This window comes from Cygnus olor, chromosome 3 (genome assembly GCF_009769625.2).
Source record: "Cygnus olor isolate bCygOlo1 chromosome 3, bCygOlo1.pri.v2, whole genome shotgun sequence".
In the NCBI taxonomy this organism is placed as follows: domain Eukaryota; kingdom Metazoa; phylum Chordata; class Aves; order Anseriformes; family Anatidae; genus Cygnus; species Cygnus olor.
The window spans coordinates 30,614,586-30,635,426 of record NC_049171.1 but is presented as its reverse complement, the minus strand read 5'-3'; the positions used below and the strand labels follow the sequence as shown (position 1 = coordinate 30,635,426).

At 33.8% G+C, this 20,841-nt stretch overlaps 1 protein-coding gene across 1 annotated transcript in view; it reads right to left on the bottom strand.

Annotated features, from left to right (window-relative positions):
• ADGRB3 (adhesion G protein-coupled receptor B3) overlaps positions 1–20,841 on the bottom strand; it is a 458,698-nt gene that overhangs the window by 264,665 nt on the left and 173,192 nt on the right. The window contains 2 exon segments of the mRNA XM_040552548.1: positions 1,942–2,103; positions 6,881–6,991. Of these exon segments, the coding sequence (XP_040408482.1) occupies positions 1,942–2,103; positions 6,881–6,991 (273 nt within the window).

The following is a 20,841-nucleotide window of genomic DNA, read 5'->3' as shown; positions in this document are numbered from 1 at the left end:
CTAATTATTTAGGAAAGGTAACACAACATATGTAAAGATTATCAGAATCAGTTGTGGTGATATGAAAATGAAAATATCTTGGCAGTATCACTGTTATCTAGTGGTAGACATTGCTCACACTGAATAACTGGAAACAGAAGCCATACTCTGAAGCGGGCATTGTGTGTGAGGAAAGAGCTCCTTTGTCACTGAGACATGTGGAACAGTCCTTCTGTGTGAGCATTGTTCAGAAGTTTGCTAGACAATGTAAATTTTACAAATTAACTCCCTCCCTCCCCCCCCCCCCCCAGATTACTTTGACTAAATTATCTTGGCTGTTGCTTTACATAGACTTGTTGTTTTTATGTGAAAATTTATCATTCCTAACTGGAGAGAATGAGGATAAAATTTTGCAAAATTAGGTGATTTAAACACCTTGCCTTTTCTTAGGTTATTAAATGAGCATGAAAGTGGCAGAGCTGTGTGTCATTGAGAATGCTGGAGTATGTGTTTTCATGTTTATATTTCACGTTGCTTCAAAGGAATCTTTAAGTTTATCTTTGATTGTTTGGAAGGTTTCTTATTTTATTTTATAGTTTTCTTTTTGTACTACATACTTTCAAGTTGAGTTTAGTTTTGGAAAGAATCCAACCTCTAGTAGACTGTAAGCTACCCCAGCTTTTTTAGAAATAGTGGCTTTGGGTTTTCTACCCTGAAATATTAGGAAATCACATGTGAGTTGTCTATCTAAAGCATAATGGTAAAGCATTCAGTGATGATAGCTGTTCTTATTACAGTGGTGGCTTATCTAATACAATATTTTAAGTTGCTTTTCATTGCAGAGGTTCTGTAAAGGCTTATAGCTCCGATACACAAACTCTGAGGTGGTCATGTATGCATTTTCTCTTGGATATTTTTTCAACATGCAGTAGCAACGTTGAATCTGATTCTATACGCTACTGCTCATTGAGATAAAATCCAGGGGATTCTGTGTATGAGACAGTCTAGTTTACTTCAGAATGGAGTGAGCTTCCCCAGTATCTGGCTCACCACCCTCCTAGAATCAAGTTTTACAGAAAAGCTGAGGATTTTGATCATCTGAAGTGAGGCAGGAAGGAATTTTTCCTTTTCAGAGACAGCAGAGGAAAATGAATGTAGTCACAGGCCATATGCCTTCCTTTTTCTTTCCCATCCCAGATAAAACACATCCATGAGCAAACTAAAGAAATGAGATATGCCCTTTCAGCAACTAACTCAGATATGCCTGTCTCATCTCCTTAGAGCATAACTACTGCTGAACTCTGACTATGTCCAGATCTCCTAGAAAAAAGTAGTAGGAAAACTGTAATGCAAGATACTTATGACCTTTACCTTTTGTCTGTAGTAAGAAGGTTATTTTTGTCCAATCTTTCTTCCTTTGATGGGTAGCTGTTGCCCTTTCTTGCCAGCACAATATAAAAGAAGACATTACTGTGCAAAGGACATTGTCTGTCCCACTGCCTAGAAGACAGTACTCTAAATGGCTAAACTGTAGCAGTATCAAATTATATATGTTAACTTAACCCACCTTGTTAATCAGTCTCTGCTTTTTAGTATATTGGTGATCTGCGTTTCTTCTCTAATTTGTATTTAGTACTTACTCTATGCCTTCTCTCTCTCTCTCTTTTTTTTTTTTTTTTTTAATAGTGAAAATAGTGAATAGCTGGGAATACTTATTAAAAAAATTGAAGCTGTTAGACAAAAGGACTCTTGTTCCATGTCTTGGCTGTTCTGAAAGTAAAAATAACAACCTACATTATAAATTTCATAGCTGAATAGAATTCCATTTCTCTGTTCCAACTGAAATGCTCTTATGAAATTCATAATAAAAAATGATAATAATAAAAAATATATAGTTTCAAATTCTTATCATTATACAGTTCAAAAACATCCACAATTTTATTTATTGGCTGCTAACACTACCTGGACAGAGGGCAGTGTTATTGCAAACCCTTGATTCTCTTAAAGGGCCGCTGCAGTGTGTCCCGTAAGGTGATACACAAGTTCTGGTTCGCACCTGCGACCCTTGACCACAAGTAACTGAACACGTACTCCACTGGGCCCACTCTTCCACACCAGATTCACCTGTATTCAAGACAACAAACAAACATGAATATAGACATAAGTATTAATGAGACATTTTTATTGCTGAAGCTTGTCTGCCCTTATAAATTAAAGACAAAAGTATCATACCAAAATAAATATTTAAAAGTTCGTGGAGTAAAGCAGTTGTGAAAATATGCAATGAATAGAAAATAAAGACACCTACAATGCTGCAGTCACATAATGCCTGTCAGAAGGAAACACTTTGATTGCTTGGCATCATTTGTGAATTTATGAGAAATAGTGCCCTTCAACATTTTAGGAACAACACTGCCCTCAGGATGTTACAAGAACATAGACAACTCTTTTTATATAATAGCAAAGGATTTATCTTTGATATTTATACTTTTCACTCTAGAATTAAGCTTTTAGGAACTCTGCCAGTAAGGAAATTTAGATTAAAAAACAAACAAACAAACAAACAACAACAACAAAAAAACCACTTAATTTCTTATATTTTCTTGAGTGAAGAAGAGTCATACAGTATTTGAGAGAAGTTCCCTGGCAAAGAGGTGCACTTTGTTTACCAGATTTTAACTTGAACAGTGGGACAGGAAATTTGATTTGAGCACTTCTCTGCTCCTTGCTTTTGACTCAGAGATGTCTTAAACTGTTAGATGTGCTAGACCTCATTACTGTGTATAGTACTTACCACTATGTTCAAAATTGTCAAAAAGGAACAATGAATGAAGAATTCTCAAATAATCATTTATCCAAGAAATTTATGAGCTACTTGCTTGTAATTTGGAATCTTTTTCATATTTAAAATTCAATGGCTGTTCCAAACAACTACAAAAAGTTTTAATTCCTGTTTTATGGCATGTGCTTTTTTAGTGTTCATGTAGTCATACTGAAAGATATAAAACTAATTTGCAGAAAGTACTATTCCATAAAGTGTGCAAAATTGAATGCAATTTATTACTATTGTACCTGTGAATTGTGTTTTGTTGTTGTTGTTGTTTTTACTGTTGAAGCAGAGCACATTATATTATTTCTGATTTGTTTGTTTGATTTTTTTTTTTTTTGCTTTATAATTAGCACACAAATACCACCACTTTTCATAAAATTGTATATAACTGTAATAACTTCTATGGGCAAGCATAAAATGATGAGTTTTTTTAAATACAAAAGTTCACCAAAGTGATCTGTGAAATCATTTTCTTTATTTGTTAGGAGGACAAAGGAGAAATTTAATTACTGATTATTGTTTTAATCATTTTACTGTATTTAGCCTTTTGTTTAGACTGTTACATGACTTGGGCTCAGGTTAAAGGATATAATATAGTAATAGCAGCTAATATTCAGGTAGATAGTAACAATTATACAATGTGAACTATAAGCCCTATGTACGTGATAAAATACTTGTATTCCTACGAATTTCCAGGCTAGTAAATTTTTTTTTTTTTTTGGTTTTTTCTTTTGCTGCATTTTTGAAGCTTGACTTTGCCTTTGTTTAGGTGGTTTAGATGAAAGGTCAAACAGCAGAAAAAGTCAAAGCTATGTTTCTCAAGATGTTCCTCATTATGTAAAATAATCATACATACTTAGTGTAAATTTTCCATTGTCCTACACAGACCTTTGACAGTGTATACCTAATAAATATAGAAATGAAGTGTTAAAAATTAAAAATATCAGAGATCTTAGTGACAAAAAGTTGCTCTTAACCCTCAGAATATGATGAAAATAACACTAATCTGATAGCAAAAGGCATGATTATAATGAGCGAATTTTGAAATTAACATTGCATATTAAAAGTCCTGATCATATATATACTGTCCATTCACAAAAGGAAGAATCTGTCAATATACATCAACATACATAAAGGATAGAAAGTTTCAATTTTGGCTGGAGAAATATCCTCCATACTAACATGATTTTTGTGCAAAAAGAGTAAAATTAGAGGAAAAAAAATATCTTACCAACTACTCCACTTCCTTTTGCTCAATGTATTTTGATTTTTTAGAAATTTTTATTTTTTTTAGAGTATTTCATTCTGTTGCCTGTATGATTATTACCTATTTTAAAGGAGAAAAACATCTTTGCACATATATGCCATGGTTAATCATGGTTAACCATGAGCAAATAGAGACTATTTTCTAAAATAAACCTAGATTGCTAGAATGCCTTCAATACATAAATAGATCTTTTTTTTTTTTCTTTATCTCTTTACCTTTTTTTTTCTTTTCTAAAATGAAAATTTCAAAAGGGCTACTTTTTATTTTCCCTCAGAGAACTAAGATTACGAGGGGTATTATATTAAACCTACATTCTCAAATTAACAGTTGACAGGGTACAGAGCCCTTATTCTGCCCTGCTGCTCAATATGTAAGAGGAAGCAGAATTTACTGTATGGAAGGCCTCATTGACCTGTGTAACACTTACCTGTATTATACATTCTAAATCCCATAACACCTAAGGGAAGGATCAGTCCAAACACATAAAATGACAAATATAGGACAATAAATTATTTACACAATATTAAAAAAAAAAAAAAAGAGTTTTCTTTACTGCCTCATATTGCTCACAAACAAAAAGGAGAATGCATATTCTAATATCACATTTTAAAAGTCCTCAATTTCCACTTAATAGTGGATTAAGTCCACTATTCTGTTGGTCTTAAAAACTTATCATAAATCTTTTCCAGAAAAGTTCTACCTTCCTGTCTCTCTGCACTTTTAGACCATACAAACATTTTGTACATTTGCATCTGATTTATTATTACACAAAATAAATTAGGTTAAAATATAGGAAGCTTAAAACTCAGAGAGTATCAATTTACAAGGTATTTTAAAAGCTACTAGACTTCTTAGTACATGGGTAAATTCATGAGATATGTTAGAATAACCTTATGAATCATTTTAAGAAGGTAACACATTAATTATATCACAAGAAAATGAGTGCATTAGAGGTGAAGAAAATATGCAATGGTCACTACAGAGAAAATCAAAATGAAGAAGAGATGAAAATTAGTATGTTCAAAAAGAGCACAGTATTATTTAAAATGTGTTAACCTACAGCATGTAAAGGATACACTTCCTCAAAGTTTGGCATGTAAACTTATATACTCTGCTGATACATGTCACCTGCTTTCAGAACAGGACCTTGTACAAGCCTGTGTAATTTTGTACATTCATCTCCCACTCCACACACACAATATATCAGAAGGTGATCGTGTAAGTACTGCATTTATAATGCAGTTCTCTAACACCCGTAATAGATGCACTGCAATGGATGACTAGAAATTATCAGATACAAGTTTTACCTGATCATATGAAAGTTTTAGGGATTTATATGAGGAAATAAAACAGATCCTCTTACTTATTTTAGGGTAATTGTATGAATTTAAGAAGCAGCATAAAAGCAAAAGTGTCATTCTATGTAGTAAGCAACTAACATTATAAGTCTGAGCTAGGTATGTAAGTAGTAAGTTCTACTTGCCTAAACAATAACTTCATGAAGCCCAATGGGGTTCTTGGCTCCATTCTTCCATTTATGTGTGCCATATAAGAGTGTTTGCTTACAGCAGTATCAACTGGAAGTTAGCCATAAAAGTCGTTTTATAGATTAATAGGAGAGAAACAGACTTTTTCCTTATCCAAATTCTTTACCAAACAGATCTACACTGATTGGTTATACATGTATTTATATTACTTAATATTTTGATTTCTGCAAATCTGTTAAGTAAAGCACCTTACTACTAAGAAGGTCAACAAGCAACATAACTAGATGCAATTATAGCTCTTTTACTAAAGTGAATATAAAACTGGAAGCATTATGTATGATCGAGGCAGGCTTATTTGCTAGGTTAGTAACTATGGAATACAGAGAAAGTTTCAAATCCATACAATAATTATGGGGCACAAGATTTTTTAATGCAATAGCTTACTGGAATGGAGCATGTAGGGAACCATTAGAGAGTCATTTGCCAACAGATACACAGATCATTAACTATGGCAAAAGGGGAAATAAAATTGGTGTATTAGAGCTTAATTCACCTCCCCATTGGAGGGAAGTTCCCCCATTGGAACTTTGACTTTAAAGTTAGCAAGTTAGCTGTGGTAATTGTTGACAAAGGGACTTTTTTTTTTTTTTCCCTATGACTTTAGCTGTAGATTTTAAATATTATTTAGGTATCTTTATCTAAAGAAGATGGAAGATGTAGTTGCTCAAACAAAATTAGATTTCTTTTTCTTTTTCTTTTTTTTTTTTTTAAGATGAAAAGATGTTAGATAATTTGCACATCCAATCAAAAACAACTTACAGCCAATTTCATTTAGCAATTATGAATCTGGAAATTAGAGAATAGAACATTGTGCTGGGCCAAAGATAGTAAATGTCAGATGTATGGACTTTAAAACTATCCTAATAATTAATAATTTGATAAATGCCTAAAGCTGGGATTAGACCTTACTCTATTTATACAGAAATTCTGGAGCATGTTCTTAACATTTTCTCTGAAAAAAAAAAATAATGTGTAAACTGTCCTGTCTCTTGTACATGCGAAACTGCTTTTATTACTAAATAAATTCACACTTACACTAAACAATTCAGTATCCACATTCACAGTGCATGTTTTTGTATGATCTACCTAATTCTCCGCTACTTCATTTATGGACTTTAACTGGTGAAAAAAAAAAATGATTCAAAAAAAAGTATCAGCTTAGAAAACTGACAAATATGCAGCAAAAGATTATGGAAACATGCAGTGGTTTTGCTAAAATTAACAACAGTAAATAGAAAAATGTAACTGATGTATTACCAGTTTGTGCCATAAATTTAGCAGCATCAGCTTGTTCCTGAGGGACCCTTTTCTCATGAACAGATCGAGGTCGCTGACTTTTAATTGTATGATCTCCCATCATTCCAAATTCTAAAGACAGAATAAAGGTTTATGAAAGCTTGTGTGTAGACATTTTTCAAAAGTCACATACTGTCTCATGCAATATGTTCCTAAACATACCTGGAAGTTGCTGGTAAGATTCAGGCAAGTTATCATGGCAGTTAACATCAACTTAATTTTGCTACACTCAGCTTTTAATAAATACTTAAATCTGTGTCTGCAGATTTTCAAACATGAATTTACTGTACGAACCAACAGTCAATGTAGTGACACATACTATAAATCAGCTGTATGACATGGGACAAAAACAATTATTCAAATGCAGACATTTTATTCTTATAGTTTGAGTCAGTGCAAACCACACCAGAAAATGACGGTGACAGAGCTAGACATTGCTGTTCTACAACAGAGCCTGTTGTTTCTCCAGATGACTTCTATTTCTGCATTCATCTTTCAGGCTGATGAAGCCTTCAACAAAGATAACAAGTCATGTTTGGGAATGGTGACAATGCAAAGTAATACTTAAGCCAATGAACTGCTTCATTTTTTAGGCTGAATCCCACAAAAGAAGTGTTTGAGGACAGTTTCATTTCTGGAAAACTCTTGATTATACAGAATATAGATTATATCTTGCTCTCAGCAATTAAAAAGAATTCTTCATTGATTTTAATGGGGAAATCTATGTAAAAATCATTGACATAGAAAGGCTGATAGTGTGGGATACAAGAGTACTTCATTTTTTATCCTATCATAGCTGTCATTTTCCCTCTCTGGTCTTGTGCAAACCTCCTATCTTCTACCTCAGAGTCCGTTTTCCTTTCTTTGATGAAAAATTGAGTGTCCCTTGCACTTAAAGAAGAGTTACTGACTCTTCTGCACAGTTCCCTCTGGTCCTCTCAAGCACACACAACTGTCCACAGCTTGGTGCTAAATATTCAGTTTCTGGTGGAACTCTAATTTAGTATCATGAGCTTGGAACTGTGGGGTAACATTGACACTACTTCAGCTACAGCTACATGAAGTTGCTGATGAGGCAGAAGGCATCTGAAGCACTAGGAATAGAAACATTAAAAAATACCCTTCTGCTGGAAGGTTACATGGCAAATGCAAATGCAAAATTCAAAATTCTCCCCAATTTGTAAAATTGTGAAGATAATAAAACTTACCTTCCTGCCTCAAAAGATATAAAACATTATCTAAGATAATTAATTAATACTATAAATAGTATTGACATACTATTTTAATAAATCATTAAAATCAACAACAAATCTTATTTCTGATTAGAGAAAAATAATATACGCCAAATATAATTTATAGGGGTCAATCAGCAGAGAAAGGTTATTATTTTTTCATTTTTGCCAAATTATTAATATTTTCCTATAAATTAGTGCTTCATTGTGAAAATATTCATTGATGTCACCACATAAAATACAAATTTAGTTATTCATTTGAGAACAGCAATGAAGTTGGCATTCTAAAGAGAACATTTTTTTAAAAAAAAGCTAGTTACCAAAATATAGTTTCAGAATTAAGCATTGGTCATTTTTAAATACATCCCAGGAACACATGTAAAACACATTCAATTATATATACCTACATACATATGCATGTGTATGTATATATATGTATATACTTGTTATAAAATGTTATTAATATATTTTTATAAAATATATATTATATATTCTACAGTTCCTCTAATTTAAGATAGATCTTTATTCTGTTGGAACTATCTTATTATAATAAAAGTTTTTCAATTAATATTATAATGCAAATAGAGATTATAATGTTATTTTAACAATTTTTACAAGCTGCCATACGGATGACCATTTAAACTGTAATTTAACCACATAGTGAAGAACAAGAGGCTTTACATATTTTTTTCCCTTGACAAGGCTGAGAAAGCAAGGTGTATTTGCTTTTAGTTTGTTGTCTGAACACTGCCTGCTTGTCAGGCAATTTAGGTGGTCTGGCACCATTTTTGCAGAAGACATTTTTATCATTTGGGTTACAAAAAGAGTGCAATAGTGGGAGATCTTTGCTAGAGGAAGGCTTTCCAGAGGCATACAGGGAGGTGGTGCATGCTTTAGCCTCACTCTGTGCTGGATGCAGGCACATGCAGTGTCCCATGGGACTGAGCCCTCCAAGGGAAGAGGCAAAGGAAACTCTGGGAGATCGGTTGGCAGGTTTATACCCAGCAAAGGTCCATTCACAGCAATGAAGCTACTCATGAATATCAAATAAAATGAGACTTGTTCATGTAGGAACTAATTATGCCCTAATTTTTTTATTTTCCCATTTGGCAACAACATATTTTTAATTTGAACATTTAAATCAGTTCAACTGTTGTTGATGGTCTTTGAGATGCACTTTTCATTTCATAACCTACGTCCAACATATTACATATTTATGTAGTAAATATATAAACGTATAAAATATGTTTCATAAGAAACATAAAAACATTTCTTGATCACTTTTGTCAAAAAATGTAACCAGACTCATGCAGCGCTCTCAATATTTATATTCAGCCAAAGTGTTTAATGAAATGCCACATGAGAACAAAAACAGTAACAGGAAATCATAGAATCATAGAATCATAGAATATCCCGAGTTGGAAGGGACCCATAAGGATCATCAAGTCCAACTCATGGCACCGCACAGGTCTGCCCAAAAGTTTAGACCATGTGACTAAGTGCACAGTCCAATCTCTTCTTAAATTCAGACAGGCTTGGTGCAGTGACTACTTCACTGGGGAAGCCTGTTCCAGTGTGCAGCCACCCTTTCGGTGAAGAACCTCTTCCTGATGTCTAGCCTAAACTTCCCTAATGTCCTGCACTGGTATGAGTGAGGACTTCAAAGGCCTCATTAAAATTCAGGCCTCAAGAAAAGAAAAATAAGGGTCAAGTATATTTTCATAATGGGATCAGAAGTGTCCAGCTTCTGTGTGTAAGTACAAACAGTGCTTGAAAAATTGTTTCATCTATAAAGCTCAACAGTAATGCATTTTTATGAAACATTTTATAATGAAATATCTTACTTAAGAGACTGTTGTAGTTTACAACAAATACTAAATAGAATAAAACTTTCCTTTATTTTCAGAGCCTGTCTCAATAACTAATGTAGAAGATGAACCCGTTACAAGTTTGTTTTCCCTTAACACTTCACAAAGAAGAAATAATTCAATGCTTTCGGGGCTGGGAAAGCATTTTAGCCCAAGTCAGTCTGAAATATGACTAAATGATATGGTAAGACCTATTTGTATGGGAATGGTGAGATGGACCGTCTTATTCAGACAGGCTCTGCCATAGAGTTGTCATGTAAGGTCAGGTCAGGATGATTCTAAGACATGATGTCTGGAATATAATATTCAGCATTTTAAGTAAGGTTATGAATAAAGGAATTGTTCTCATTCTCACTCTTCTTACCTAGTTCCTGCTGCTGAAAAAGTTTTCTAACCCAGAAAAAAGGTGTTTTTCAGTTTCCAAACTGAATATTTGGGGGGATGCCTCTCCTAACTCCCTTGGATGAAACAGGACAGTCATTTTCTGCTTTTACCTCAAACTGCAATCTGTTGATATTAACCAGGTTGTTGCATTAAATAAAGAGGGACAATGAATCTTTTCATCAGCAGACAGGTACGTGGCCTGATCCAGAACCCACCATATGACTGTAAGTTAGGACTGGAAAATGATTTTTTTTTTATTTTTATTTTTTTTTTCCCGTACACTGCTAATGCTATAATCTGCCTGCATCAGAATAAAACTTATACAGAAATACCCTACATGTAAATAACACATAGCATTATGGGGAACCTTGAATGGTTTATTTTAACCAGACTAAATTAAAACAAATCATAACATATCCCAAGCATTTGTGGTAGAAAATCTGTGGTTTAGTTATCTGATCAAGTAATTTATCAGTGATTTATGCTGTCAGTGGTCCTCTGGTGGCTATGAAAGTAAAAATAATTTCCTGCAATAGGATGCATACCCTTTCTCTCCTCAGCTGTACACAATAGATAGATACTCAAAAGTATTTTAGCAATGCATATGTCTTAATATGGCTAAGGTTTATCATTTCATTTTATATGTTACTCTGACACATGTTATCTAATTCCATGCTTTTTTGGAGTTAAAAAAAATATAGCAATGTTTTCTGGAATTGCAAAGTTTACAGTTGAGTATCTTTTAAAGCAACTCTTATCTGTAGTCCCATTGGCTTTACCTTTATTTTTATGTTATGTTATGGGAATTTTTATTCCTATTGAGTAACCTTTTTAGTTTTTAAAGGAGAAGCTAAAATCTTGCAGCCAATGTAGGTTTTTAGGAGAGAAGAGAGGTGCCATGTGCTCTCTGTAGGAACAAAGAAGAAAAAACATCTGTTAACAGTATAAAAATGCAAAGTAGGAAAACTGAGCAATACAAAAGAAAAATACCAGCTTTGCAAGGCTTTACTCACCAATGGCTAATGTTTGCTTTTTGACAAATGGATCATAAAAATCATTAAAATTAAGGTATACGTCAAGCAGATTTTATGCCTAGGCTGTTTAATAATAGTTGTAAGGTTATTACATATAAATCTTAGCTATTAAATGATGATATAGACAATGTTGTTTGTGCCCTTATGCTTATTTTTATGTCATATTTCAATGGAACTTCACAGTGTAAACATATTGGTCTGGTTATAGGTGTACCATCTAGTGTGAATTGTGTTGTTTCTAATGGCACAGAACACGCCAGAATTAAAATAGCCTTTTTCAGCATGATAGTTGGTGATGACATGAACCACTGAACTAAAAACCAAGTGATTCTGAGACCTTTGGGGTTATTTCTTCAAGGCTTGTAAAACGTAAAGCAAACTCTGAGAGCTGCTGACCATCCTCAGCTTTTACTGACCCATGAGGAAAGTGAGATGGTGAGCAGTACCCTCAAGGCTGACCAGAACCTTAGCAGCAAGAAGAGGCAATTGATTCCCCAGAAAAGACATTACACAAAAAAGTAATTTTCTTCTCACCCACAGCACTCTGGCAGTGTTCTTCCTACTATCCTATCCTATCCTGAACTGTAAATAGTGAAATGAATGTTTTCAATTGGTCTTGACTACGGAATAAATATTAAAGGCCCTGTAGCCAGAATGTGCATTAATGCAAAATGTCTGGATTGCTCATGTAGCAGTTGTATGGCATCCTCTCCATGCCAGTGCAGAAATATTTTTCTCAGAAATTATGCAAAATGCTGATGTAAATCCCAGAGGAAGGGGAAGGAGGGAGTGCAGGCGGGAAAGAGAGAAAGAAGAGAGCTATAGAAATATATAAAGAACCATTTGTTTCAATTATTTTTTGGACAGGACTATTAACTGATTTCAATAAATGTAATTAATTGCAGACTTCCAGGTGTTTGAAAAAGTTTCCTGCATGTTTAATTTCTTTGTAGCCCATTCTAAAATTTCTCCCACAGAGATACTAATGCAATATTCAGTAGTAGCAGTATTTGGGGTTTCTCATTTGTACTTGCAGCTGGTCAGCACAATTTATTCTGGTCACTAGATGGCAGAATGTGTGTTGATTTACAAGCACAATTTTGTGTTGGATTGAGAAGCCAGGATTTTCTACTTCTTTTTGATTATAAAATTACTTTCCATAACAAAAGCCAAATATTTTCATTACAGTCAAAGGACTGAGGAGGTTTAGTTTGCTTTATTATTATTATTATTTTTTCTTTTTCTGTCAGAATGGAAAAAAATAAAGAAAGAAACAAAACATGAGTTGCTGTTGTTTTCCTTACAGCAAACGACATGAGAAAAGAGAATAAAATCCCATGAGCACTTCCTACCCTGTCTCCAACTCTGCTTCATTGGAGCAGGGCATCCAGACCCCCAAAATGAAGCACTGACAAGACACAGAGCTTCAGGGCATTACTGCATATCATCGCTCTGCAGGACAGACTTAGGCTATGACTTCCTATTGGAACACCTTAAAATGATAGTTCCTCACCAGGCAGGCAAGTTGCCAAAATTGTAACATAGCTATTAGTTGAGTTAGATTTCCATGGGAACCTTTTCTGAGGAAATGTGAAAAACATTCTTAAAACAATCTTTGCCTACTTCCTACGTAGATCCTGGCTCCATAAAAAAGTCCTCTTTTGACTCTCCAGAGCAGAAGAGAAGAGCTTTGATCAGTTTCAAACTGAATGAAATAATTTCACTAGAGTAAAATTAAATCTGAACTGAGCTGAACTCATGAACACAGTGAGAAAGATATCCTATTGTTCATGAAAATATAAAAAGGATTTCAACAGTAGAGGAAATATGAAAGGGAATAATATTTGTATTAATAAAGTTTATTATTAATATTATTATTTATAAAATACATTCATGTTTTTTTTCAAGTAAAAGGCTAACATTTGTAAGAAATTAGATGCAAGATTTCTTCTATCTTGCACACATACATAGACTAATAAATATACATATGCGTTCTTTCATCTTTCAAAACTTAGGAAAAATTATTATGTATTCTAACCAGTCAACATATTGTACACAGGTAATTAGCCTGTGTTTGTCTCTAGGGACAACTGTTTGCTCCTAGGAAGTAATGTTGGATTAACACTCATGCTGCCATTTGTAATGACATAAGAAATCGAATATTACTGCATTAAAATATATACTGTGACTCTAAGCCTGAAAAGCTAGACTTTCTCATGGCAATCTCATCCACTGCCTTACTGCACATCTCTGCAACCTCTCCCTTGACCAGCCATTATCTTCTCATCTTCTCTGGAATCTGAACCTGCTTTTCCATGGCTACAAATTTGGTCAGTGAATGATATCATAAGGATGTAATATTTATTCACTGTGTATGTACACAGAATGTTAAAACAGTGGAAGTTCTACTCCTGGCATTCCTGGGCCCAATTACTCATTATCTTAAAACTAGGCAGGATAAAATGAACATGTGAATCTAATGAAGTGACTCATACATGTTCAAAATGAATGCAGAATGTCACCACAGCAGATAGCGTGTTTTCACATTAAATTATAAATAAGCAAAGAAGGAAACAGAAGGGGTGGTGGTGGTGGTGGTGGGGAATGAAATCTCAGAGTGCAGACCTACCCATTAATATCCCTAGTAAATCTGACACATTTTTTATAATTGTCATTGCCCCTATGCAGAAGACACTCTGCAGTTCAGATTCTTCACATTCATTTCCATAGCAATCCATCCCAAAATGTCTGTATCCAAACAAAGATAATAAAACTAATAAAGAGAATTTATTTTGTCAAGTTTAACATTTAAATCCTCTACATACAGCAGTATATTACTCTATCATATACCCTGTTGTTCTCTAAACATATTAATGAAAGTAACACATTAAAGAATGAGAACACAGATCATCAATTTTTTTTTTTTAATGACAGACCTTAAATGCAGTCTTGTGTAGTATTCTTGTCATTTTAATGTTTCTGCTATAATAACTTATTCATGTGTAACCTTTAAATATTTAAATCATAGTATCATAAAGATATTTTTTCATTCCTTTTTTTTTTTTTTTTACATTTCATGCTATTTTATTCTGCATTAAGTATATTTTTTTAGTCATAGATTTAATTAAATTACCTATTGATATGGTTAGTCAGTGCAGTAGTTGTTTTAGAATGATAGCATTTTTATAATAGAAACCTCTTTTTTCTGAACACTGCAGCAAGTTACCTCGGTATTACATGCAGAATAGTACATGCATGTTTATTGCCCTGTGCATGTATTTAAGGTAAGATCACTGAGGATAAACTGTAATTTTCTAAGCTATTTTTGAATTCAGTAACTTCATTCTTTTTTCTTTTTTGTTCTAGAAACACTGAAAAATAAAAAGGGTAATTGTAGAAAACAAGATCCACAAGGACATCTATTTCCTTGCCCTATAACTAGTTATCACAGACATTCCTACAGACGGTTGCTTAATCCTTTCTAAATTACGATGGCATTCATTCAAATTTGAGCTGAATTATCTAAGAATATATGACAGGAAAGTTACAGTCTGCATAAGATTCCGATGTATAAAAAGAAGGAACAAGAATCAGTGTTTTAAATAGCTACTGAAAACTACTCACTAAGCACAGTTAAACTGAATGTGTTTTTTTGGATGGTAGAGCTTCTAGTTGAAGTTAAATGATATTGCATGCCTTTTTAAGAGTACTTTTTCTGTTCTTAAAGTCTCCTAATTTGTTTTTACAAAAGAATAAAATGAAGGAAGTTTCACCGAATGTGAATTTTGCACAGTGCATATTTACAATTTGTGGTGCCACAAAGCTGGCTGTTCCTATACAGACATCATAAGTAGCTGCTAAATTGTATGTACTCACGAGAAAGAAGAACAGATGAGAGCCTTGCCTGCTGTAAACTGGCCTGGTTCCACCCAGCCAGGCCAAGTTCTGTCAGCTGAGGATGTGGTCTAGAAAGTCTTTTTCAAAACCATAGACCTATTCCGAGCTAAGATGTTTTCATAATCTGTTTGCAAGATTGCATAACTTTTCCTAACTGGCAGTGGCAGACTAACGATCACACACAATTTCAAACACGCTATTCCACCCAGTTCAGTCTGGGATGTGTGTGCATGGCATAATATTGCAATGGTTTCCAGAATGCACCTAGAACCTCTTAAAAATTCTGAACTCCTATGTTAATTCCAATGGCCCCAACAAGTTTGATGCATAAACAAATCTTTTCTAATCAACAGAATTACCTTAGTGCAAAAAAAAAAAAAAAAAAAAAAAAAAAGGAAAATTATAATAAATATTTTAACCTAAGAACATCATTGAAATATCATTGAAATAATGAAATCCTTTCTTCAGGAAATATATGCACAGGATTTTAAGAAGTAAAGCTCATAAGACATTTAGCCAGAAATTATCAATAATAATCAGTTGGACCTGGATGTGCAAAGTGTTTTTGAAAATCCAGTAGATATTTTCACTGGATTTAGTAAAAGCACACTTTTCTAGGTCTCTGAGATTCTCATTTCAGGGATTTATTTAATAGGTTTAAAGACTCAGATAACACACTGAGGGTAAAATGCAGTGTTCTCCTTGACTCTTACTGCATAATCAACTCCAAGAAAAAACATCTGAGGTCATCTGCTGGCACATCCTTCCTACTTCTGTGGCCCACTGATTCAGAGAGGAACACATAGTTGGCTTGTTTGATCGGTGTTGTCTATGCAATGATTCTGCAAAAGCAGATGAACTGTTCAACTGCAGATTTGAGCTAAGAAATGCATAGTTGGTCCACCACCTTTTAGGAAAGTTCATCCTGAAGTCTATATTAAAGAATAGAAGAGATGCAAGATTTCTGTCCTCCTCAACACTAGATCAAATACCTAATGCCAACATATATATATATATATATGTATATAAAGTCGCAGAAACTTTGAGCAGACTTATTAGATGGGCACAATCTGTCTTTTGTGTGAATGACAATTGAATATGTGAAAAATGACAATTAAGAATAGTCCATAATGTAGTCTTCTTAAAAAGGAAAAACAGCACTTAAGTGGAATCCATTAGAAATAGTGAAAGTAATTCTAATGATGCTCTACAGGTCTTCAAAAAAGATAGAGTACTCTGAGACCATTCACTGTACTTGCTTTTTTGCAGTATACATATCTAAATAAACAAACAAGCAAGTAAACAAAAACAAACAAAGAACAGAACAAACCAAAACTTTTAAAAATGCTGTTCTGTAGCTGTGATGGAGATTTCTCCTTAATCATGGCAAACTACCTTCTGGACCAGTTCTCCGATTAGATTAGAAAGCAATGTAAAATACAATCTAGTCAATATGACATTGATACTCAAATTAAGGGGAAGGCTGGGAATGACATTGCTGAAATGGTAACCTCAGAGGTCGAAGGTTAAACCTGTCTTTCATCAATAAGTATCAAAGTAAGTGCTTTTAGTATCCTCATTGTTTCTACATTCCTACTTGATGTCACAGACTTGAATCACTTCTTTTAACATTCACATGTTTCTCCTGCAAATGTTACTAACAACCATCCATACCTTTTGACCTCCATTATGATTAATGGAAATGTACTCTACGGAGAACTGTGGCTGTTTCCCTTACAGATGTCAATAATGAGGATCCTTGAAAAATGTGTATTCCCTGACTGCTGCACAAGATACATTTAATGTAATTAATTTCAGTTTGTCAGTATAACATGAGATGTAGTTACCTACTACCTGTCTTGTGTCATCATGGTCCACCATCTGAAGAAATGGTGCTGATAGTCAAGATATATGAATGTCTGGAGATTGCAAGTATAGATTTTTCAGGGAAGATGCTTAGCTCTGGACTTGGAACCGTGAAGCTTGCAATACTACTTACTTAAGATGTGAACTCTGACCATAGCTTATGTAAACGCATACTTAAAATGACCTATGGACATGAACTAAAATGGCATGGAGAATTCTGCAGTTAGTGGTGTTCTACTTCATGCAAACAGACTTTCTCTTAACAACTGGAGATCTACAACTGGTATGTGGATTGTGGCTGCCTAACAGAAGTTTAAGACTGGAATCTCATCATCTTGCTCCTGGTATGAACCTTTTTCTTGAATTCTCTCTGCAGTTATGTGCACTTTGCACATCTGTCTATAAATATCCTACAATTCTTTCCCATTGCTTCTGCTCTACTCTCTTAGAAAAAAAAAGAGATCTAGGCTGGAAAAGAATGGGGTCTCTAGGGAGCTCAGTAAAGTAGCTACAAGAATATATTTTATACAAAGATATTCTCAAACATAAAAATTTAATTTGCTTCAAGATATGATTTTGCCTCTTGTGTGTTGGCTCTCTGAAAATATTCTGATGATTTAGTTACCTAAAAGAAGTGTTCTCAAATACAGTCTACTGTAAGCAAGCATAATGGAATATTTATGGTAAACAAATTCTGAATCAATAAATTAAATTATGCTCACTACAGACCTAACAGTATATATTCAGATTGTCCAATCAGGAATCAGAATCAGAACTAAAAAATGATATGTCTAGTCACAGCTATCCAATATACATTATAGGCTGAAAATGAAACACAGTAAGTACTGAGGAATGAAGGCAGTGTTTGTAGATGAAGGCAATACATGGTTTTAGATAACTGCAGTATTGGGGAAAAATTGTCAGATTCTGGGTGTACAATCTTTCCGTTCTGAAATGGAAGCATCAAACTTCAGAGCTCCTAGGAGATTTATTACTATCATCTACAAAACTTGTATCGCTTATGTCTTTAAGCTGTCTTGGCTCCACCACCACACAAACAAATTAAACATATTTCACATTCAGTTAAGTAGTTAACAATTAACTTCAAAGACTGAATAGGGCAGGTAGGATTATAAACGCCTCTCAAAAAATCCAAAGAACATTGACTATGTCAACCACAAAAGTTACACAGTATGTATTATATGCCTCATTCTAGTATTAATATTACATTAGAGTAGCCTGAAAAGATAAGCTTGACAAGCTACTATTCTGAGATCATTGAAAAAGAATCCTAGTTTTAGACCTAACACAAGAGACAAGAGACTACACATGCTGTATTGATCCTGTGGAATATTTTTTTTTTTTTTAATTTTTTGGGATATATTTGAATTTGATTTTATTTATTTTTTTTTTACACAAAGACAGGTTACTTCAATTTGGTATTCATTCACATCTCAGCATAAATAAAGCATTTTTTAAAACTAAAATATTATATAAAACTAAATAAACTAAACTAAATAAAACTAAAATATTATATAAAATATTAAAATAAAATATATTTTAGAAACAACTTTTGGCAGATGAAAATACAACTCTGGTTTTAAAAAACATTATTTGCTTGATATGTAAGTAGTAAACTCCACTAAAAACTACTGAAGGAATCCTTGGTTTCAAAAGTAACATTCTGTTAGTTTTAATGAAGATTTTGAAAATGTTGCAGCAAGGGCTCTGCAAAGCTTGACTGAACTGGAGTGTTTTGTGCCAGAACTGACTCTGGAGCCCTGAGGTAGTTCTATCTACAGTCAGAGCAGTTTATTTCCCAGGATAATTGCAGAACCCATTGATGCAAGACGCGGTTATACAAATACCCACACGCTAACATATGTAAAACATCTCAAAAGGATAGTCTGGGTGCACAAGATCTACCTCTGGGAAAAGGGCTTGGTGCCACATGACAGCACATGTATAGAGTTTAGGCCATAGAACAGCTGTTCCCACTTCTTTCTTCCATGTAATTTATATATTTTTAAAAATCATTACAAGTTCCCAACAGACAAAAATATCCAATATTTTATGTACTAGATTGCATCAAAAAATAAGTCATTAAAGCTAATATGCAGCCCCTTATATTGGTAATCACAGTTAGCACTTACATATAATTTACTTATTTTATGTGGTGCATTTCAATTCAAAAAATTCAAAAGAATAGACGTCTCATTCTGTCATGTTGTGGTTTTCATACTGAGCATCAAAGTAACATCACCTACAAATGGCTCAATGCTTTCACTTCCACCCACATAAATCAAAACTAATGAAATAATGGAATTAAATGTGCATGTGTAACTCGTATGTGAGCAGCACTGGCTCCAGAGGAAGTCATTCTTGTGTTTGGGAGCAGCATACAGGACTGACAGACCTAGAATAATAAGTTATGATTTTCTAGCTCCTATCTCCATGTTCTGTCTGTTAGACTCCTTTACGTCCATACAATTTAATCCTTTAGATTATAGGAATAATACAGCTGCTTAAAGTATGATCTCACTAAATCCTCATTCATGCTGAGGTCAGTTTAGATTTGTCTCTATGTCTTTTAAAAGTCAATGACAATAAATTACGCCCAATATTAAAAGATGTAACAGTGCAATAATCAAGGAGAAAAAGTGCCAGTTGGGAGAAAATAATTTGTTGTTCTTGCCCTCTGCTGTTCTCTTATTACCCCAAAGACCATTATCATTATTGGTATGAAATGTTATGGTTGTATGAACTAGGTACATGCAAAACTGAATTTAGGAATGTTTTATTGGTTTTCTGTGACATGATCTGGGTTGTTTGTTAAAAAAGCAAGAATTAATTAAAAATGGTAAAATACTTGTGAAGAGAAAAATAACTATATGTGATTTCTAGACTACTGGTAGTCTTCTAGACAAATGCCAATAGCAATCAGGAAATGCATGAACATTAGTCTGAAAAGAAGACAGTATCTGAAGTACATAAATGAGTTATTAATTTTTAAATCAGATAATTCTTGCTAGGCCTAGAGATAACTCCGTGTAAGGGACATAACCCTGAGCTCTTATTTACAGTTGATACAGGTTTTGAGTCCCACACCAGTCCCACAGACTAGTTGTAGATCTAGAAATGGAGCTAATAGCTAGAAAAAAATGCTATTTTTATAGCCATTTAACTCCCAAACTCTGGTAGACAAAATATAGTTTAGGGATTCTAAATAAAGAGACTTAAAAATTGAGGGTCTAGGGACAGTTTCTGACCAAGTTGTAATAAACCAGCTATTTCTAGCTGCAAACTGTTGAGAGAGAGTTCCCTTGGGTTCCTTTCATGCTCTCTTCAAGGAGTAGATCTGCCTACAGGTCTTGGAAAACCTACAAAGTTACCTGTAGGACAAAATTTGGAGTAGCAGAAAAGAGATTGCTGCGGGCTTCAGTGCATCAGGAAAAGCAGGAGTCTTATGATTATTATCTGAAGTCATCTAAAGAAGAATGTCAGCCTAGTCAAAAAATGAAAAGAGAAAAAAAAATAAAAAAGAAATAAGAAAGAAACAAAGATGAAACTCTTCAGAAGGAAAGAAATCACACACACGTACATGTCTGATCAGGGTCAGCCTGGTTCTGCTCAATGTGGGA